We start from the raw sequence: 23,501 nt of genomic DNA, 5'->3' as shown, positions 1-23,501 counted from the left end.
CAACAATACACAAATGCATTATTCCTCTACCACTTGGGGGGGGGGGAATATACACACACGCGCGCGCGCGCGCGCGCACACACACACACACACACACACCTCGATACTAAAAGCTGACCTAAACGTTTGACTCTTGTGCAACAGATGCAAAATTGAGCCTAAAGTGTATGCCAGTAAGTGCTGCAGATATATACCTTATCTTATAAATATGAGTTCAGTATTTATGTTAAGTCCAACTTCCTTAAATTTACTATAACCAGGGTGCCCAGAGGTAAATTACGCAATGACAGCAAAGTGAGTAGCACAAAGCAAGATCAAATGTTATAATCATACATCACTGGAGATTCCCCCATCTATGTGATTGTTTATCCTCCTGATGGCAGCATTCAGTTCCTGAATGTGCTATGCTGTTTCAAGGCTCTCACTCTTGCTAGCAGGCTTTGCAATGGGCAAGAGCTTCCTGGAGCGGAAGGAAGGGGGAGCGGATCCAAGGCAGAGGGAACATGGTGCCATTCACCGTTTCCACCATATGACAATGATACCCGGCATTACTCTGTATGCAGTCTAACCTGCCCCGTGCTAGCCTAAATGTGAGCAAGTGTGGAACCTTCTGTGCACTAGGAGCAGAGGACCAAAGTGGAGGAGGAACAGAAACATCCGTGTGTGTGTGTGTGTGTGTGTGTGTGTGTGTTTTAAAAATGGGAGAGCAGGAAGGGGAGGGGCAGAAGGGGAGAGTCAGCAGAGCCTGATGCAGGGCTCAATCTCACTCACACTCTGAAATCCCCACCCGAGCTGAAATCAAGAGCTGGACGCTTCACAGACTGAGCCACCCAGGTGCCCCTGTGTCTTTTTCAAAGACAGTGTGTTATCAGGATCAGTAAAGGAAGGAACTATGGTGTCTGTGGTACAAAGGGAACATACCCTATCCAAATTCCAGAAGAGGTAAGCACACCTACCTGTATCACAGGACACGGAAGTCCTGAATTAAGAGAAGGACTGGGGGGGCGGGGGGGTTATGGACATTGGGGAGGGTATGTGCTTTGGTGAGTGCTGTGAAGTGTGTAAACCTGGCGATTCACAGACCTGTACCCCTGGGGATAAAAATATATTATATGTTTATAAAAATTAAAAAATTTTAAAAAAAAAGAGAGAGAGAAGGACTGGTTATGTTTGGGAAAGACAAAGCTCTTCTTCTTCCTTTTTTTTTTTTTTTTAAGATTTTTTTAAATTTATTTGACCAACAGAGATCACAAGTAGGCAGAGAGGCAGTCAGAGAGAGAGAGAGGGGAAAGCAGGATACCCGCTGAGCAGAGAGCCCAATGTGGGGCTCGATCCCAGGCCCCGGGGTCATGACCTGAGCTGAAGGCAGAGGTTTTAACCTACTGAGCCACCCAGGCACCCTGACAAAGCTCTTCTTGAACTCAACCCAAGGAATCCATATATGCTCTTGGTCTGCGCCTTCTCATAAGCCTAGGGGAAGCCCTGCACGAAGGTCAGGTCATTACTGGAGTCATTGTACTAGTTTGGAATCAGGTTAAATCACCAGCCCCGGGCTCCAGATCGATCAAGAGCACACCTGAGCTAGAGCACCACTGCCAACTGACAAGGTGATCACCAGAAAGAGAAAAGGAAGGAGAAAAAGCAGCACACACAGAAGCATTTGACATAGAGCTTGAAGATGTCCCTTAAGAGACTGTGGGTATTTAGATGTCAGAATGGGGAGTGGGAGCAGCTAAAGGCACAGGAAGCTAACTCCCCTTGGCCATGAGCAAAAAGTACCCCACAGTCCGTGTTCAAAATGTAAACTCCAAACTCCACCCAAAGTGCTACAAAGGTGTCCTTTCTCATGCATCTTGAGTCACTGGAATGTATTCTCTTCTGCGTCCCCAAGCTCTATAAAGACTGCTCAGATGGCTATTGTACTGGGGTGATTTCAGCTGCCTGAGGATTTATGAGGAAGCTGTGTCGGATAAAATCTCTGCGTCCTAACAACAGGCACCCGCGTAGACAATTTGCTTTGTCAAACCAGAGGCCATAAGCATTCCTGAAGTAACTCAGCGTGCTGGCCCCAGGGAGACCAACAAAAAGCAGACAGGTCCCTGTCCCCAAGCAGGCTGAAATTTAGTGGAATATACAGGTATGACAACAAATGAGGGAAATGAGGCTTCTTGGCATGAGCGGCGTGTGGCCGACTCCCAACAGAGCAGGGAGGGCCTGGCCAAGCACAATGGCTGGGGACATGCAGCAGGCAGGCAGAGCCAGCCGTGTGAACAGAGGCATAGCAGCAACCTGTGGACCTTTGGTAACCCAGACCCTCACCTGGGTAGCAGAGATTAAGGCCATTAAAGCCAGGAAGCCAGGCAGCAGCTTCTCCTGGAAGACCCAGCACGCTAAGCTAAGTAGTCTGGTTTTCCAGAGATCAAGCCATGTGCTCAAGCTGAGTGAATAGGAAAGAATATATACTTTCAGACACCGTGTTACGGACTCCAAGGAATTCCGAAAGGTCATTTATTCTAGGCGAGCCAGCAGAACCCCATTAAGGGGTCCCAGTCAGCCCCATGATATAGGCCAGGCATGGCTTACAAGGAACGATCGATCACACACGCCTTTCTCACAGAGCTAGCAAACTGCTGAACTCTTTTACCGACGGTCGTTTCTTTTCTTTCTTTCTTCTTTTTAACTGTCCTGACTACAGACAAACTTTCATATACAACCACTCTGATGCCTCTCAACTTCTCAGTTTCAAAGATCTTCCTCCTCAACGAAAAGGACCTCATTTTCTCCTGATTTGGGCTCTTAGCATCAACTCATGGCCTCTCCTTGGTCCAATGAACCCCTAGAATTGCCCTTCCATGTGGCCTTCCTCCACACTGGACGTCCCTCTTAACACAAACACACACACACACACTCACATGCACACACTCACAGACACCTGCCCTCACAACCAGTTTTCTTTCTATTAAAAGCAGGCTCCATACCAAAATCACATGATCTATCTCCTCTAAAATATTAGAGAAAGAGGCAACCCTTTGGTAATTCTTTCCTATATTGAAGACCCTATACTTTTTATTATAAATAACCAAGATTCCTTCTGCAATAATTCCAGGATCGTTTTTACACCAAGAGACATGCTTGCATACACATCCTCTGTGTATAAGGCTCTTTATCTACAGATGTTATGAACAGGATTCCCTGATACAGTATGTATGTGTGTGTGTGTGTGTGTGTGTGTGTGTTCCTATATACAGATTGATAAAACCTAATCCAAGAGGACATATTGGACACATTTTTTTTTAATTTTCTTATTTATTTGACACACAGAGATCACAAGTAGGCAGAGAAGGAAGCAGAGGGAGAGAAGGGGGAGGAAGCAGGTTTCCCGCTGAGCAGAGAGCCCAATGCAGGGCTTGATCCCAGGACCCTGAGATCATGACCTGTGCCAAAGGCAGAGGCTTAACCCACTGAGCCACCCAGGTGCCCCCATATAGGACAAATTTAACTGAACGCTCCAAACATCAGCCCTCTAGAGATGAACCACAATTTAAATTAAATAAATACAGCGACAGAGTTAGATTACAGAGTTTGTGATGTTCCCTCCCAGAGCTCACAACTCACTCCATTCAGGTCTCTGCTCAAACGTCCTGTCACCAGAGAGCCCTTTGGGACAGGTCTAAAATAGCAATCTACTTTCCACCACCACTCCCAACTCTATCCCCCTCCTAAGTTTCTATTTCTTCACAGCAGTTATCATTGCTTGGCATATGCCCAATTTTCCTTATCTGTAGTATATTGTTAGCATACATTTGACACCAGTGTATACTCACACTATGGCTTGGGTTTAAAAAAAAAATTTTTTTTTTTTTTTTAGATTTTATTTATTTATTTGACGGAGGGAGACACAGCGAGAGTGGAAACACAGGCAGGGGGAGTGAGAGAGGGAGAAGCAGGTTCCCTGCCAAGCAAGGAGCCCGATGTGGGGCTCGATCCCAGGACCCAGGATCATGACTTGAGCGGAAGGCAGATGCCTAACGACGGAGCCATCCAGGTACCCCTAAGTTTTTAAATTTTTAACTGTGGTAAAATACAATACGTCTAACCTAAAATTTCCTATCTTAGCCATTTCTAACTGCACAGGTCTGTAGTGTCAAGTCCATTCATACTGCCAAGTATTCAAGCTCCACAACTTTTTCATCTTGCAGACCTGAAGCTCTCTACCCATTAAACAGCACTTCCCTATTTTCCCCTTCCGTCAGCCCCTGGGGACCACCATCCTCTCTCCCTCTATGAATCCAGCTACCTAGGTAACTCATACATGTAGAATCCTATACAATTCGTTACTTTGTGACTGGCCCATTTCACTTAGCAGAACACCATCACGGTTCACTCACATCCTTCAGCCACACTGTATTTTTTTTAATGTTGCAGGGGCAAGTGTCTGTTCTGCTCACTGCTGTATTCCTAATGCCCACACCCATCCTTGGCACATGATAGGCGCTTGATAAATATGTTAAATAAATTAATTTCCTAATAGCACCTCCACAGCTCAAATAGAATAAACAAAAAATGGCTTTACATTATAGCATTTATTCAGTATCAGAAAATATTTCAAGAAGATTCAATATATTTGGTAATAATTTCTTTGATAAGTTCTTAAACATTCCAAATTGCCCAAATGAAAAGCAGCCACTTTCTTTTAGTTTCAGATTAGATAGATCCCGTGTTTAAAACATACACTCTATACAACGCATCAAGGGGCAAATATAGGCACCCATTAATCAAAGAGTGATATGCTGGCATTTCACCGGTTTTTATGCTGGATACACATCAAGGGATCCACATGAAGACAACTGGCGGAGGACAAAAGACTCACCGAGGACAAAAGACTCACCCTCTGAACTGAGTTGTCAGACAAAAATCTCAAAGCTTCCCCCTCCCTGAGCAGGTATTGGTTTACAGATAGCTTCAGTGAGAGGGAACTGGTCATCCCTTGTCACAAAGAGATCCTACATAATGAGTGTAACAAAATGAACTGCTTCCCCTGCCTCAAAACACTTCGGGATGAAGCTGATTTTGTGAGACATATGGGGAACATTCCCAGTGCAGAGCAGCAAGCCAACGTCTAAACTGTTAAAAGCGGCTAGAGATTGTCAGCTATTATGAGTTGTTCAAAAACTTATTTAACACTATTAAAACCCGAGTTTCCTGCTTTACAAAAAAACAAAAAACAAACACACACACAAAAAAACCCAAAAAACAAAACAAGAAAAGCGTCCTTCCTTTTTTCACAATGATATATCTCTGCCCCCTTTCAGAGAACTTTAGTAAGTTCTGAAGAAGTCCAGATTCCTAAGCTTGGAATTCAAGGTGCTCACCAGCCTTGCCCCTTCCTTCCCAGACTTGTCATGTATCACATATCACTACCTTTGGAGCTTTCTACATTTAAGTGAAACTACCCCCCACTTCTCAGAAACGACCTGTGCCTTCTTGTCTCCATGCCGAATTCTAGCAGGTAAATTCTCCTCCATACATCATTTCCCATCCACCTACATTTTGGAACTTAACCAGTGTTTCAGGAACCACTGCCCCCAACAGTCTATAATCAGGCAACATGCATGTAGCCAGCTCCCACAACGAGCCAACCTGGGTAGCAGCAGGGATAGCACAGTGAACTAAACGAGAATGTCACACGCCATTCCTTTTCTCTCAAAGTTTCCCTCCCTCGGCTAGATGTGATATCTCCTTCTCCGGGCTCCTGCGAAACATCTTCTACCTTGATTTAGATTTATTTACACATAGTCCTCGTCTCCGCAAAGCGAAAGCTCTCAGGGGACAGCTTCATGATTTGTCTTGGAAAATCTAGTACCGTGTTTTATATATACTCGCTTGGCAACATAGAGAGCAGGAGGTATCTGGACTCGGGAACAGAAAACCCAAGTGAGAGTCACCTTTAATCAAACCACCGGGGCCTGGATATTCACATCCACAGAATATGAATACTGTAATTTACCTCTCTCAGAGGAAGTACGTATCAAATGAAGTAACATATGGGAACATACTTTTTAAATTATCCAGTAATTTATATAATTATTCACTTGATGCTGATGGAAACTAAGTCCCCTGTAAGTCCTCAGAGAAAACAGCATCATATAAACCAAATGTGTTATTTTAGCTATCATGATTCCTTTTCACTGGTTCTACAAATAAGCTGTGCCACGGATAGTACTATTTTATTTCAAATATTCTAGTTGTGACAACATGAATTCCTGTGTTCTTCTTATTAGGGGAACTTACGACTCTATAAACAACTTTAAAAATACCAGAAGGTCATCTTCGTTATATCCCTATGAGGGGAAGGAATCCTTTAAAACAACAATGGTTAGTTAACCTGCCGGCCCACCCAACTGGGAATATGTTCCCATTTTTTAAAAAGGCAAAGCTGGGGAGAGCAAAGAGGCAAAGCTCAGAATGTCACAAAAAAAGTTATTATCATTAGAAATCTGCTTGAAAGGAAATGCCATTTAATGTAAACATTCTGTTATATCATACTAATATCATGTTCATAAAAATGAATTTATTCTAGAATCTCAGAGTACTTCCCTTGGATATCATCGTCGTGCGGGCCTCACACTCAGTGCAAGTCATACTTTAGATTCTTCCAACTGAGGATGCCTGTCTGGCTCCGGCAAGGGGTTGATCTTAGGGCTGTGAGTTCAAGCCCCACATTAAGTGTGGAGATTACTTAAAAATAAAATCTTGGGGCACCTGGATGGTTTAGTGGGTTAAGCCTCTGCCTTCGGCTCAGGTCATATCTCAGGGTCCTGGGATTGAGCCCCACATTGGGCTCTCTGCTCAGTGGGGAGCCTGCTTCCTCCTCTCTCTCTCTCTGCCTGCCTCTCTGCCTACTTGTGATCTGTCTCTCTCCGTCAAATAAATAAACAACATCTTAAAAAAAAAATAAAATCTTAAGTATATATATATATATATATTTTTTTCCCAACTGAATATTCAAAAACAGAGACTCTGTGCTTAATAGTCATGAAAAATACATCTGCCTCTCATATATAAACAGCCCAGACTCATCATCATCAAAGACCAGAACACCTACTACAGAAGAAGCACCAACCAAAAAAAAAAAAAAGGAAGAAATGAATATCACCCCTGTGTCTGCTGCAGAATCACCCTCTGTATACCCATTATTACCAGTTCTCTGTGATCAATGACCAGAGCCCAGGAGGATCTAAGGCCCGAATATGCCCAATGGCCATGATGAAGTCAAGACAGCAGCCCAGGGCTTCTGGTCTCTGTTCTCTCTCAGACCACCCATCCTTCCCACAAAACCAGCCCCATGAGGTCCTTCACCTGTGTCCCTCCTACACGTTGTGGTCTGACCCCAGGAAATTAAGTAAACAGATGACCTAAGGGGATCTAAGTTCTGGTCCTAGGTAGCAGACTTGCTGTGTAACTAAGTCAAGCTCACTTATACCACCCAAGTTACCTTATCAAAAAAATGTTACTATTATGTGTCCCTACTTCCTTCAAAAAACAAACAAATAAACCTATAAACCGCCATGGAAATGTTCAAAATTATTTCTGTGTTCTGATTATCCAAATGAATTATTTAGTGAAGATGCCTTGACTCTGAAGTCCACGTTTTAAACCAGTCCACGGGTTTTCCCAGTATTATGTTGACTCCTTGGAGTAGGGGTCAGCAAACCGCGCCACTCAGGTCAAACCCGGCCCACCAAGGGTTTGGTACAGGGCCACGTCCAGGCTTGTATATATGGCTGCTTGCAAGGCCAACGCAGAGCTGAGGAAATGCACGCTGTGCAGTTTGTACTGCAAAGTCTCAAGTATTTACTATCTGGCCCTTTACAGAAGAAGTCTGTCATTCCCCCACATCTTATATACCAGAGGCCAAAGAGAGTAGCTAGCAAGTGATGATGAATTTTTAATCGTCCCCAAGCTGTTCTATTTTCCATATACATATCCTATTTGTCAAAAGATGCAATGTATTGTAAGCAAATACAAAAAGAGAAAAAAAACCAGGAAGTTAGAAAGTCACTTTTTCTCTAAGTAATCCAGCTATATTACACCAGCTAAGTCCACAAAGATACAGGTCTAAAAAATGAATTTCTAAAATTTTCTGTATCTCTGAAGAGTCATCATCTGTAAGTTCTACAGAATCACCTTTCTTTAATTAAAAGAAATGTACAGCTTCTCCCTCAAATAATCTAACATTTGCATCTAAATAAAGAGAAGAGGAAAATCACTGAGGACATACATGAAGTATTTCCCAGGGTTACCAACGTGAAACTTTATTCCCGAGCCCTCTCGGTCTCTCTCTTTTAAACTACTCTGCCAATCGTTTTGTGGCAGAAGTTGAGTTCTGGTTTTGAGATTTCTGTGTGTGTCAATAAGTTTGCTCCATTTCATATGGCGACCAGGCTACGTGTATCCTGTTCTCCTGTTCTTAAACATCTACTTAAATGCCAGACAGGAAAGTGTGCGGCATGTTTTAACAAGTAGACTTCCTCTGTTTCTCAAAAGCCTGCAAATATTTAGTTTCAGAATGAATACACTGTAAGCCAAAAAATTACCACCCATCCGATTACTTTGTCATTCCTACTGTAAAGATTTATGGAAAATGCAAGAAGGAGGAGGAGGGAGAGCTGACACCGTTGAGGGAGCTGGGGAACCCATGAGAGCAAGGAAGGCAATCAAGAAAAGTAAAAGTGGGAAGAAGTCATTAAGCCCGTAACAACCTCCTGGGAACTGCTTTTTCTCTTCCCCTCATTGTCTACAGCCCTCCAGAAAATAATATTACTTGTAACTCATAAAAAGTCCTAAGATTTTAAAGACAGACTGAATTTCAGAGGTCCCTAAATGGAAGCCGTTTGTTTTATGGATGAGACGAAACCGAGGTCCAGAAACAGTAAGTGTCACACCCTGTGGATTAGGTCGTTAGTGGCAGGACCGAGACCAGAGTCTAGATTCCCGATCCGCGGTTCAACACGCTTCCCATGAGACTCGGCGCTCTGCCCTGAGAAGTGTAATGTACCACTTGGCACCTACCAGCCACATTCTTTTTCAAATATGCCCAAACACCCCTATCGTAGCCAGGAAATTCACAATACCCTTTTAAATAGTATCTATGGGCACATGTTTTTTCTAAGTACAGACTATCTCGAATACTGCTTTGACTTCCGAAGGAGTAGGAGTCACAATAAAGCAGGAGAATAATCAAAGAGCTAATAAGGACTTCAGGCTGTGCCCTTGTATTTTGTCTTGATGATCATCAGTTTGAAAGAGACATCCTCTCTCCTGGCCACCCCCCAGACACACACACTCAAGACTAAACAGCAATATTCCATAAAAAGACCAGATCTAGCCAGTGTTATTATCTGTCTGACATTTGGGTTATTCTTGTGAGTAGCTCATAATGTAATGTGGGTGTCTGTGATTATTTGAGTACACATGGCAAACCATAATTGGTCAAAAAAATAATAAAAGACATTTTTCCGTGACAAAAATACCGTATTGCGTGACAACATGGCAGTGTGACAGCATGTGACTCAGTGGACCTCAGTGCTCTCTCTCTTGACGAAGAAGTAAAAACAACACAAAAATTCTTAAAGTAAAAATCTTTCTTTTTAGTAACCTCCACAGTTCATATTTAAATTAGTTATGAGAGATTCAAAGGTCCTGAGTGCTGATAGTAAGCCACTTGCATTTTTCCCTGAATCCCTGTCATATATCAATTTATAATTCAGCCCTCAGATACAGAGCAGCAACGCAGCGCAAGACGCAAGTCCGTACTCCTTCCTACAACTGGAATACAGTTTTCGACAATTTTTTTTAGAACATGACTCTTCATCCAGTAAAAACTTCAACTCCATCATCACTATCCACATCTTGTAACATGAGTCAGATCTGATGCAAACTCTCCTTATGACCGAGCAGATAAAAATCTGAAGCCGATCGGGGCAAGTCGTGTGCGAGGGTCTTCATCTAAAACTGACCCCCTTCTGTCCTGTTACTACCTCCCATCACCGCGGGCTGCATAAGGGCTAGGCAAGAAGGGGCAACGTGCTAGCTGCCACTGCTCTCAGAAGCCAAAAAGCAGGTTACAAATTATTCCAAAAGTCATTTACAAGAGCTCACGCAAGAAGCACATTCGGACTCCCAGACAGAAACCCATTCGAGCAGAGAGCCGTGGGAGCGGAGGGGGCTGTCTAAAGGCTTCGATCTCATAAACCTCTCCTGAGTAAGGACAGTCAGGGACCGTGGAGGAACTCACCCACTCGGAAGTTCGTGGCCGTCAGGGTGTCGGCAGCGTGACCATTCTCACTAATGAGAGTGGTGGTGTTCCCCTTCTCACAGCTGTTCTGACAGCTGCCCTTGGTGCAGGTCACTTTACAGATGCTCGGAGTAAAGACCACCTTGATGCGGCCAGTGTGGTTACTCACTAGGAGCGAAGGCAGGGAAAAAAAGAACAACAAACACATCAGCTTAGTATCCATGAACGTGCCTTGGAAGGTTTAAAAAAAAGGGGGGGGGGGAGAAAAAGAGAGGAGAGGGGGAACCGGAGAGCCCACAACCCGACAGGTTTAAGGAAAGAGGGAAGCCTTTAGTGCGCGCTGCTCTGTATCCAGTGGTGTCTCTGAAACAGGAGTAGGAAGCTTAGCAAACAGAACTCTGGGATGCACTCCAAAACCACATTTGAAGTCGAGTCACTGGAGTGGGATTACTAACCACAATGCTGCACTTTATTCACGAGCAGACAAAGAGCAACACGGAGGGCACGACATGAAAGAGCCAACCCTGACAGGCACATGTAATGCAAAGAGGTTGGCCGTGTACCTCACGGTGAATAAACTCTTGTGTCCTCAGCTTGCATACTTTCCCTGTTTCTCCACTTCTTAAGTCACTATTTGCAGCCCGACCCCTGGAAATGTTTTAGGCATGCGGCATGTCTGAAAACATCTGTCTCAAATCTCCTGGCACTCTCAGCTGAAGTGATCAAATCCTGTGAGGCAGCTGTGGGAGCCCATTTCTTTTTCACAACTCTGGGGCATTATTTCTCCATCTTAATTTATGCAACCTGTATTTTGTTGTACTGTAAACGGGGTCCGCCTAAGGGAAAGGGAGGCCAGGTCACGAGGCCCAAGGGCTGCCTCTGCTCAAGGACCATCCGGCAGACAGTCCACCTCAGGCAGGTATTTCCTGCTGTCTCGTGGCCCTCTCCTCAAAACCAAATGCTGTAACCTGACTGCACAGCAGAGGCAGCAGAGTGTCACGAAACGGGCACTGATCTCAAAGTCAGACTCTGGCTCATAATTTTGGCGCAGCCGTGGTGTGACTTTGGACATGTCATTTCACCACTTCTATAAAACGTGAAAGAATCACAGCTGATATTTTCTAGCTAGTTCTAACTTTCAACGTCTCTATCAACTGTGGCCCTGGGATCTAATCTGGCCCACTGCCTGCATTTATAAATAAAGTTTTATTAGAACACAGCCACATTCCTCCTTTACATGTTCTCTATGGCTGCTTTCGTGCGGCCATAGCAGAGATGCACAGAGAATGTATGAGCTCACCCAGAACTGCCATTCATGGCCAAGTCCCAATCTAGGCTCCATGGCAAAGTGCAGTAAGAAACTCTAGTCTGACTTCTACAGCTGTGATGTGACCCCATCCAGGTCCTTCCTCTTTCCAGGTGCCTAAGGCAGAAAGCGAAGATGGTAGCAGAAGCTGGAGACAGATGATTCATCTGTGAGACTAAGGGTGGTCGGAAGTAGTGCCTATCCTACTGTCACTGTGTTACTTTAGTGGCCAAAGGGGAGACTAGCTCTGGGTCAGCCTTTTTGCGACCACCCTCTGCCTACCAGAAGCAATTCTGCCTCTGTATATACTCCTTTGGTCTGACCAAGGTTATATTTTCAGGAAGTCATCTAAGAAGCCTCTATAAGCCCTCAACAAAATAAACTATGGTCAGATCTGAGCTTGAAAACAAAAAACCTTATCAACAACAACAACAAAAATTAGAATTTCAAAGCTGGAACTGGAGCTCAAAGTTTGTATGACACAACCTTTATTTAAACATCTCTGGTGACAGGGAGCTCATTACCCACTAAGACAGCACGTTCTAGTTCTAAGCTGTTCCTACCAAGTACTCTTCCTTCTGGAGCTCAAGCATGGCAGTTGCGTCCATTCATCCTGACCTCACTCCCCATGGCCTCCCAATCAAACAATTGAAGCTCATGCTCCACATGAACGCCCTCCAACTACTCAAAGAGAACTACCAAGTAAGCAAAGAAAGCTCAAGTTAGCAGGATCTTGAACAGATCAGCTTGGGTTGGCCCACTCACTTAACACAAGAAAACGATTCTTCCAAAAGAAAAAGAGCCTCAGTTCTTTTCAAATGTTTTTCCAAGATGATTTCCCATTCCCATTCAGTGGTTCTAACACAAGAGATCAGGACACCTAGTGTGAAGTGGGGAGATAGTCTAGGGGCCTGACCAGATCTTCCAGCACCTTACAAAATGGCATCTGGAAACCTTTTTTTCCTATAATGAACCAAACAGTAAATATTTCAAGGTTGTAGGCCTGATGGACTCTGTTGGCAACTATTTAACTCTGTTGTGGCAGCAGGAAAGCCAACTGTCAAAAACATTATGTAAATGCATGGTGGTGGCTGTGTTCCAATAAAACTTTATTTAAAGAAACAATTTGTGAACCACTGTTTTGAATGCTTATATAGTATTTAAAATTTTTGAGTGTACACAGAACTTTAAAAAACTACAACAGAAAGTTAATTCCACAATCAGGAAAAAATTCATGCAGCTCAACATATTTTTTTTTTTTTACAGTAGCACACACACTCACACACATGCACACACAGCCCAGTACATGCTCAAAACTGCCAGACCATGCTTACAAATATCTTGAGAAAACTTTGTGTATCTAAGTGTGTGGAGCCCATTTAAAAAAAAAGAGAGAGAGAGAGACAATATCGTCCCACTTCAAAAGAATATAAACTTCTATTTTTTCTGGCTTTTGGTACAATAATGAAATTAGAAATGGTGTGCCAACTATTCTGTCTTCTCTGGCATTAACTCGTGGCACCAGCAGCTGCCATGCAGATGCTCAGACCGTCACCTAAATTATGCTCACTTAGGCGAAGAGAGACATCCAAAGAAAGCAAGCACTTAATCATTATTCCTGTCTCACCTCTCGGCTACAGTAGTCACTTTATAGACACTTGAGATTCTCCGGGCCTATTGTATTTAAAAAACTTGTTCTATTTCATTGCCAAAAAAATATTTTTTGGCCTGGAATCATTTGGATTTTCAAATGGCGGAGACAGTTTCATATGACTTAATTCTGATTTTTACAATGTTCACATCGTCTTGGAAGAAGACACATTTCATTTCATATTTTCCCTTTGTGTTTTACTAACTTTCTGCTATAAAGTAGTCTCCTTCTAAAGCGGACACGTAATCTCAGCGGGTCCTCTTGTCTTCACAAAGCACTGATTTCTTCATTATAATTAGCTTTCGTTTTCCACATCAATCTCACAATCAGTATTGAAAATCTCGCAACTTCTTTTGACATTAGATGGCCATTTGTAGTTCTCACAGGATCTCCAAAAATATTAAATGAGTTAGAAAATACACTCTCCTATCCCCATGTAAAATCATTTCTATGTTTCTACTAGGGTATCATGTAGAGTTTGATTTTCAAAGTACCCAAGAGTAAGGTAAACTGCTCTGAGTTTCAAATTCCTCACACGTGACAAGCTCAAGACAATACTGCTCGTCTGTTAAGAGTTTACATGGAATTCACCAACAGTGGCAGTGAAGTTTCCTCTAGAGACTCCTTGGTCTGTAATCTTCCTCAAATGCTTGGAGTAAACTAAACTCAAGAATTCCACATGCCTATATACATGTATGCATCAAGTGTAGAATACATGAAGTGACCCCAAGAAGACTGTCGAACCCCATGAAGACCATGGATTCGCCGGATGCTGGCAGCCATTCTGGTCTAAGGCCTTGTTTCACCGGAGAGGAGAATGAAGCCCATGGTGAAATCAGTGGTCAAAGACCATCCCTAGAGCGCTAACAGCTGATTAAGAATTACAAAACAGGGGGAGCGCCTGGGTGGCTTGGTCAGTTAAGCATCTGCCTTCGGCTCAGATCATGATCCCAGGGTTCTAGGATCAAGTCCCAGGTTGGGCTCTCTGCTCAGCAGAAAGCCTGCTTCTCCCTCTGCCTCTCCCCCAGCGCCCCTCACTCCCGTCCTGGCTTGTGCTCTCTCTCTCACTCACTCTTCCTCTCTCTCAAATAAATAAATAAAATCTTAAAAAAGAAAAGCATTACACGGGGCGCCTGGGTGGCTCAGTGGGTTAAGCCGCTGCCTTCGGCTCGGGTCATGATCTCAGGGTCCTGGGATCCAGTCCCGCATCGGGCTCGCTGCTCGGCAGGGAACCTGCTTCCTCCTCTCTCTCTCTATGCCTGCCTCTCTGCCTACTTGTGATCGCTTTCTGTCAAGTAAATAAATAAAATCTTAAAAAAAAGAAAAAAGAAAAGCATTACAAATCTGGAAAGCAAAAGTCAGGCCAGTCAGGACTTAACAGGGAAAACTCTTGCCAGAGCCTGCATGCTTGGTCCCTCTGATGAAAAAAATGTAATTTTTAGATCCCCACAGGTAAATAAGCCCCAGAAATCTTAAGCAAGTGCTTTCAAACCTGGCATTTTAGAGGCCTTGGCTAGAAACATAGAATGCCTGGAGCCATGTAGCACCTCCATCGGGCCTCCTAGTCAGTCAGTCAGTCAAGATACTCAGGAGTCAACATCCTGTCTGCAGGTCCTGCCAGACCCTGCACAAAGTTAAACCTCCAAGAAGAGGCATTGGCACATGGTTTAAAACAAACCACAGACATTCAGAGCATATGGTGAACGGGATGGAAGTGAAGCCGATATCCTCCCAACAGGAAAAGCTTTCACTTCTGCTTCCCGATCACTAATGATGGAGAAAAACTCAAAAATGTGAAAATTGTTCTTGACACACAGACTTCAGTCTAGAAAAGTGCCCAGCTGCCATCTTTCCATCATTGGCCTAGGATGGGACCCAAAGCAAAAGCAGCCAAAAAAATAAACAGAGCAAGTTCAAGACTCACGTCAGATTTCATGCACACAGTCTCCTCCACATCCACACAGAAGGCTGTGACAGCCCATCAGCCTTCATCCAACTGGAATGACAGGGACCAAGGCGCACAGGAAGTGTCCTCGGCAAAGGAGAAGCACCCCCTCTGTGGTTAAAAGCCATCAACCTGCCCATTAACGGAGGCTGCTTAAAGAGACTTCGGAGCACAATCAATACACAGGTCCCATGTGAGAAAAGGAGCTAAGAGCTCACTCTTCTGCTGCAGTCCATTGCTTGCCCGAAGGCCAAGAATTTTTTGAAGGACAAATCATCAAAGTATTAAATAATGCTTAGAATAACAGGAGTTCATTGTTCTGCTCTCCAGGCTTGCTTAGCTCCTCATGGACTATTAAAATAATTGCCACAGAATACTGTGTTCCTCGAGAAAGGTGCTATGCAAACAAACTAACATCCGATCTATTACTTCATCGGGTGGCTATAGTCCTGGAACAGATTTCTAGTTGTCACAGGAGCACCTCCTCAGATGAGACTCTAGGACTTATATTCCAGGACCATCTCTTTAGGTTTTTTCGGGTAGATGTGACTAAATGAAGAAGTAGAGGAAGAACTACATGCTACCCAGTTGATATGATACACTTTAAAAGAAAGACCATGTGAGTTTCCTCTGCCCCCTCAATTCTCCATTAATATCCACTCAAGGCAACTAGGTCAATTACTTATCTCTCTCACATCTCCATACAAGATTTCCTTTCCCTTTTATACTTTTAAGGAGATGAACTCTTCGTCTTCACCGTTCTGTGGATCCATTAAATCATTTAATGTAAGAATAAGTTTCTGGATATATTCTGAGTTCCTTATAGAATTGACTACCACACATCAAGAAAACAAGCATCAACAGTACACCATGTTTGAAAACGTAAATACAGTCCTCAAAATAGCTACTTGGGCAGAAATGCAGCAGCGACCTAGTCACACACTGTCTTGTATGAACTCACTCCCTGATTCACTAAGAAAATAAAAGCTCTAATGACCCAGGCCTACCAACTTACCTGGATCTGTACCTGTCCTGCCTTCCGCCTGATGAAGGGTGGGGTTCTAGCTAAAGCCAGCTTCTCCCTATTGTCCCCTCCCCAGCTAAAGTAATGGATCCCTCCCTCTCTTACAGACTCTCTTCTCATCTGTGTTCGCATGCAAACACGATACACTCTTGCCCAAATATCAAGAATAGCACTTCTATTGTCTCCATTCCTCTCTAGTGCAAGTGATGCTCGATTTCTCTGCTCTCCTTACAGCAGAGCTCTTCAAAAGACTGCTCTATTGACTGCCAGAACTGCCCTTGTGAAGGTCACCAGGGTCTCCACATTGCCAAATTCAATGGCAAATTCTCTGAGTCCTTCTTTCTCCAACTTTCAGCCTCTCTGATACACAAGGACACAGCTTCACAATACACTTTCTCTGCCAGTCTCCTAAGTCACTCTACTCTTTCATGGTTCTCTCCTACCCTGCTGGCCAGTGCTCCTCATGACCCTCCTGGGCGACAGCTCCAGAGCTCAGTCTCTGTGGCCTTCTCTTTTCTAAAAAGACTTCCTAGATGAGATCATCCTGTTCTAGCTCATGGATTTAAATAGTATCTATGAATTTATATATAGAAAATGTAAAACTCTAGCCTGGACCATCTCTACCTTATATGTGTGTACAACCAAGCAACCAATGGTCCAACCATTGATGGGTCTTTCCTAAGTAAATATCTAACACCTAACAGACACCCCAAACAACATGTATTCAGAATTAAGCTTTGATTCCTTCCTGTACCCACACGCAAATTTGCTCCTCTTCAAGTCTTCCCCCATCTCAGAAAATGGCAACTTCTTGATTGGTGTCCATCTGAGACTCAAAACAATAGCAAATCCTGTTAACTGTCTTTCTAGAAGGTAACACCTTCTTACTACTTCCATGACGAACACTTTGGTGCAATCCATCGTCATCTTTGGTCTGGATTATGTCAACAGTCTCCTAAACCAGACTCCCTGCTTTTACCTTTGCCCTCGTCCAATTTACCCTCCTCGCAGCACTCAGGCTATCTTTTCTAATTTGTCTGTGACATCGTAGGGCTCCTCTTTTCCGGGACTTCCCTTCTCTATCAGATCACAAGCCAAAGATCTCACAATGGCCAACAGGGGCGTCCATAGCGGCAACATCGGACCTCATTTCTCACAGCCTTCCTCAACCCATTGACTTTGGCTCCCTTGTTAGGATGGGTGTGCTTCCGTCCCAGGCCCTTGCACCTGCCACTCCCTCCACCTAGAATGTTCTCTCTCTGCCGTACACGGCTTCCTCCCTCACTTCCTTCAAGACTTCTCCAGAATGTCAATTCATCAAGAGGCCTTTCCTAACGACCTTCATAAAACTGCAACAGCCCCACACATCACCTATCCACCATACCTTGCCCTACATTTCCTATTTACTATAAACATACTTTATATATGTCATTGATTATCATCCTGAGAAGGCAAACTCCATGATAGCAGGAATACATCTGGTCACTATTATATGCCCAACATGTTTTCTCATAGTAAGTGCTCAAGAACAATAAGTGAATGAACAAACTTCACTAAAAGAAATTAAATAAATAGTATTTATCTATGGGTTAAGTGTCAGTAGTGTTAAAATAGTAAAGAATACTCCTATTAAGCCTTTAGCCCTAAAACATACTTGCTGTATGCCGTATTTGTCAAAGAGAAATGTTTTAGCCATAAAAGTTTCAAATCAAGCGAAAACACAGTTGTTATTCAGGAAACCCTGCAGTCATTACAAAACACAGTTTTCCCAAAAATCATTAAAACATTACCCAAAAATGGCCAATGACATCAAAAAGTGAAAATTTTCATTTAAACATGCCAATGAGAGAATAGCTGAATAAACAGGAAACAGAAATTTCTCACTTTTTCAAAAGAAAAACAATGATTTGCTCCCAAAGTTTCACAACATATTATGCAGAAATCAAACTGACACATGATAGAAACCTCCTTTAATTCTGTCAGTAAGAGTTATGATGATGTGTAAGGAGTTTTAAAACCTATTTTTTATTTACTAAGTATCCATCCCCTTTGTCAAAGAACTAGGAAATTGAAAACATCTCTACTGAGATTCCGTGAGCCTATTATGAATTGCCACTGGACAATAAAACCCACCCATAACCTACCCATGTTGGGAGGTAGCTGGGGGCTCAGTCAGTTAAACATCAGACTCTTGGTTTTGCTCAGGTCATGATCTCAGGGTCATGAGATCAAGTCGCATGTCAGGGCTCAGCACCAAGTCTGCGTGAGATGCTCTTCCTCTCCTTCCCCATCTGTCCCTCCCCCTGCTCATGCACCTGTGCGTACACTCTCTCTTAAAAATAAACAAATAAATAAAATCTTATAAAATACATGTTGGTTCCCAGCACAGGGAGACTGGTCAAGAGATTAGCCAGAGATTCACCAACGAAGACGGTAGATTTCATCCCAAATTTCCACATATTTCAGGAGTTAGGTATAATTTCCTATTCACTCAGTCTCTGTTTTACCTTGACTCAAGGCATAAAATCTTAGATTGTCACCTATTACCTGTCACATTTTCTCAGCCTTTAATCTTGCCCTGCCAACCAGACCCTACCGCCCCAGGAGGAGTCTAAGCCACACACCTTGAGACCATAGATTTTAAACAAAATCAAGTATGTTTGAAGGTGTAATAGATTTTACAATCAGAAAACTTAACTTTTCCCCAACAAGTTGCTCACCTAGCAGGATCTGGTCCAGTGTTTGCAGAAAGAAATATAGTAGGTACAAAAAGTGGAAAACTAGCAAAACAAACCGATGGCTTTTTGGCATTTTCATATTCTGACTTTTTGTAAAATACTTTCTTTAACATCTCCTGAAGGGATTCAACTGTCCAGGCATATCTCAGCTGACAGACAAGAACACCCTGGAAAGTTCAGGACAGGCTCTGGAACACTCTAAGGCACTTCAGCCCTGGCATCCTGTAACTGCACCAGGCTGTTTCACAGGGGTTCCTTGGATGTAATTTTTAAAACTCCCCTGTCTAGAACATATCTGGAAATCTCTGCTCCTAATCTTGAATACCAGAGAACCTACTGTTCCCAATCTGTCCAGAAGCAGTGGTGGCATTTGAAATGCTGTGATATATCCCCTCAGGTCAGCATCCAACTCTTGGTTTCAACTAAGGTCATGATCTCATGAGTCGTGAGACCAAGCCCCACGTAGGGGCTCCCCACTCAGCAGGGAGATTGTAGATTATCTCCCTCTGCCCCTCTCCCCACTCATGCTCTTACACTCTCTCTCTCAAATAAGTAAATCTTCAAAAAAAAAAAAAAAGAGAGAGAGAGAGAGAGAGGGAGAGAGGAAACACCCCCACGGTGACAGGACTTAACTCAGTAGATAATAGAAAACAGAGCAAAGAACAAAGAGGGACAGGAGGGACTCACTGCACCCATGTTCTCAATTCTGAAGTGAGAATGCAATCCACTATCTGGACTTAGAATCCTGACAATTATGGGAAACATACTTGGGGAAGGTTGAATGAGTTCGTCCAGGGAGCTAGGTTTTTTTTGGGGGGGAGGGGGATTGTTTGTTTGTTTTCTTTCTTGGCATCAACATTCAAGATGCTACTCCCTCTGAGAGTCTCCCAAGGGAGAAATACCATTTAAAAGATGCATTTTTCAGGGTACCTGGGTGGCTCAGTGGGTTAAAGCCTCTGCCTTCGGCTCAGGTCATGATCCCAGGGCCCTGGGATAGAGCTCCGCTTTGGGCTCTCTGCTCAGCAGGGAGCCTGCTTCCCCCTCTCTCTCTGCCTGCCACTTTGCCTATTTGTGATCTCTGTCTGTCAAATAAATAAATAAAATCTTAAAAAAATAAATAAAAGATGCATTTTTCATGTGAAAATTTCTACCTCCCTTAAAGAGCCCACACTGGTCTTCGCAGCAACACACCTAGAGATCTCACAAACAGCCCTGGGAGGCCAGGCTTCCTACAACCGGATAAGAGAGGACTTCGTGGCTGTCCCTGAACCTAGAGAACAAGGTGCAGAGCAATGAATACTTAGGTGTCTTCTAGTTCTAGTCCTCACACAATTCTGGCTAGTTTGCACAGTTTCCTTACAGAAAGCATGGGTTAGATATGCTTCACATGATTTGAATTTTCTGTGCCTTAATTTTGGAACAGAATTTGGTTTTATTTATCCTCACATTTGTTGTTTTTCCAAAGATAAGTAAATGGAGGCATTTGTTATCAGTCTATCACTCATCATTTCCATAAATAACATCTGTTTGTTTGCATGTGGAGAAGCGAGTCTGACTCAAAGGCAGAAAATCTATTGGGCTATTTGTTTACCAAGGAACAAATTTCATGACTTATCACAGACTTGATTAAGTGGGGGCCACTTTTCCTGAGGGTCCCAGATTATATCTACCATATGCTTTGAGAATTAGGATTCCATAGAATTTACAGACTGGTTATGAGAAATATCTTTGACAAATACTTCTGACAACATCAGACTCCTTAAAAGAAAGTTGAGATCCTTTCCCATTGGACAGAATCTGGCCTCACATCCTGAAGCATTCCACACAGAGTCTGGGCATTAGCTGAACCCAACTGCCCCACGGTCCTCGCTAATAGGCCTACTTCCTTCACGTGCACTTTTCTCCCCCTAGAAAACCACCTTTCGTCCTCTGGAACCAACCCACTTACCCCCTCCCTATACAATGTTCAGCAACCTAGGCATGCCACTTTGGACAATGCAGCTCTCATTTTCCCCTGGCTTTTAGCACATAAGTCTATTGATGTCGATTTTCCTACTTTATCAATCTTCCTTTGGCCTCAGTCAAGCCCAAGAAAGCAGTTTGTATTCTTATCCTCCTCTATTTGTAACAAATAACCCACCTGGTGGTTTTCCTTCTTTGGGAAGAACAGAAAATTATGTGGTCGGAGGGGAGTGCCATAGGAAAGAATGCAGGGGTAGGAAATGAGAAGAAGTGAATCAAAGGTATTATGAGCCCAGGAGAGGAATGCACAGGCATTCAACTGTCTCCTGCAAGGGCAAAGAAGCAACTTTTACTCTAACTAGTAACTGGAAGTCACAAAACTTGAAAGGAGCTGAAAGCAATCAGGGCGCCATGGCCTTCGTAAGGGGGCATGGAAACTTTCCTCCTTCGCTACAAGCAGACACAAAGAAGAAAATGAACTATCATACTTTACAAAATTTAAATTCTACCTAAAGAAAGAAACAACTCAAAAGATAGGGCAGAGAGTCTGGAGACCAAAACTTCCTGTGTCCTGTTGAGAACGAGCTGGCCTGGCCAGAAGCAGATACCTTGCTGTGCCTCTCAGGAATTCCAATCTGGCCACAGAGTCAATAAAAGTCCAGAGCAAAGAGATACTATAATGTGAATGCATTTTATTTTAAGAAGCCCCAAGGAAGGTGAAGATATGAACACTTTTGTAACTACCCAAACAACTTCTAGTTATGATGCATTCGGTTGAAAGAAAAAAATCTGTCAGGCAATTGGTTCGTTATATAGAAGAAAAATAACATCTTTGAATCTCTGAATTTAGCATTCTAGTATCAGAGATAACCAAGCTTGTAGAATACGGATTCTGTCATTCACTTTTTGTTTTCTTCCCTACAGCACAAACTTCTCTCTGGCTCAGTTTTTAAATGAATCCATCAAATGGCCCCAAATATTCTCTCCAAGGGATTACTGCCAAATTCAATAGAACTCATCATTAGAAAAGATTTTAGCCTAAATATCCCTTCTCTCAAAGATATATTCTATCTAGCTTTTATTTATCCTGTGATACATAAAATTGAAAAATGATTGGCTGCCAATAAAAAATGAATTACTGATGTGTCATCACACACTGTAAATTTTCCAGCTTTTAGTTAATTCTTTTTAGGTTACTCATTCTCAACTTCCTCTCCCATCAAGATAGTGCCTCTCCTGTTGAACACTGTGATGGTTTTCAAATCTCTCCACTCTCCACAAATTCTTCTGAAATCTAATTCCGCTCCCCTTGAGCATGAGCTGGTCTTAGCAACTCATGTCTAAAGAACAGAATAAAAGAGAAGCGATGGTTTCAACTTCTGAGGTTCTGTCACAGAAAGCACTGCAGCTTCTGTCTTGGGCTCTTTCTCTCCAATCACTCTCTCTGGGGGGAAGCCAGCTCCCATGCCATGGGAATACTTAAGGGGCCCACAGAGAGGCTCACATGGCAGAGAACCAAAGCCTCCTGCCAGATGCCATCTGACTGAGCCACCCCGCAAGCGAATCTTTCAGATGATGGCGCCCCTACTGATACCCTGATCACAGTTTCATGACAGAATCTGAGCCAAAACCAATCAGCTAAGGTATTTCTGAATTTCTGAGGCATAGGACGTGTAAGATAATGTTTGTTACTTTAAACCACTAAGGTTTGGGTTAATTTGTCACTCATTAAAAGTATAAACACAGAAACACACTTCGCTGTTTTTCTTTTTCCCTAGATTCTGAAAAGAAAGAAGCTGAATGTATGGACCTTTCTACAAGTACAGGGCACGGTCTGCATGATGGACGGACTCATGAAGCCTGTACCAATTCCCTAACTGAACGACGGAGATCACATGAACCCCACAATCATTTAAATGATACTCATCCCTTCCCAGACTAGGAAACTACAGAGATGTTCATCAGAAACCTGACCAAGGGGGCACCTGGGTGGCTCAGGGCGTTAAAGCCTCTGCCTTCAGCTCGGGTCATGATCCCAGAGTCCTGGGATCAAGCCCCATATCGGGCTCTCTGCTCAGCAGGGAGCCTGCTTCCTCCTCCTCCTCCTCTCTCTCTCTTTCTCTCTCTCTCTCTCTGCCTGCCTCTCTGCCTACTTGTGATCTGTCAAATAAATAAAAAAAATAAATCTAAAAAAAAAAAAGAAAAAAAAGAAACCTGACCAAGGTCATTTTATTAGGAAATGGTAGAGCTGGCATTTCAGCACAAGCCTTCACTGTCTCCTCACTACCCAGTGCCTCTCCTACACTTTCAATAAGCGCACACTCTGAAAACTTCAGGATACCAAGCACCTGGGAAGGTTGTAGCAAGGGAGGGAAACAAACAGACTGAGCATATACTATGTGCTTGGCAGTACACTGGGTTTCATATCCCTTACCTCATTTCATTCTTACAACAGACCAGTGGAATTAGTGCTAAGATTTTTCTTTGACAGAGAAACGAAGATTCCGAGGTTTGATGGAATAGAATACAGTGAAACAAGTCACAGGCTCCAACCTCCAAGATCTTGCAAACTAGAGTA

At 43.3% G+C, this 23,501-nt stretch overlaps 1 protein-coding gene across 12 annotated transcripts in view; it reads right to left on the bottom strand.

The window, feature by feature from the left end:
- LTBP1 (latent transforming growth factor beta binding protein 1) overlaps positions 1–23,501 on the bottom strand; it is a 399,079-nt gene that overhangs the window by 225,548 nt on the left and 150,030 nt on the right. For 6 of the 12 annotated variants that reach the window (XM_045079241.1, XM_045079243.1, XM_045079244.1 and 3 more), the window contains exon 5: positions 10,298–10,465. The exons of 2 other annotated variants lie outside the window; for them this stretch is intronic. In XM_045079241.1, the coding sequence (XP_044935176.1) occupies positions 10,298–10,465 (168 nt within the window). Of the gene's footprint in view, positions 1–10,297; positions 10,715–10,752; positions 10,769–23,501 lie in introns of those variants that run through there. 4 more of the 12 variants (XM_045079249.1, XM_013062969.2, XM_013062966.2 and 1 more) reach the window with 3 other exon arrangements.

Source organism: Mustela putorius, unplaced genomic scaffold (assembly GCF_011764305.1).
Source record: "Mustela putorius furo isolate JIRA1106 unplaced genomic scaffold, ASM1176430v1.1 tig00000281_pilon_pilon_pilon, whole genome shotgun sequence".
Classification (NCBI taxonomy): domain Eukaryota; kingdom Metazoa; phylum Chordata; class Mammalia; order Carnivora; family Mustelidae; genus Mustela; species Mustela putorius.
This window is presented reverse-complemented; position numbering and strand designations above follow the sequence as displayed.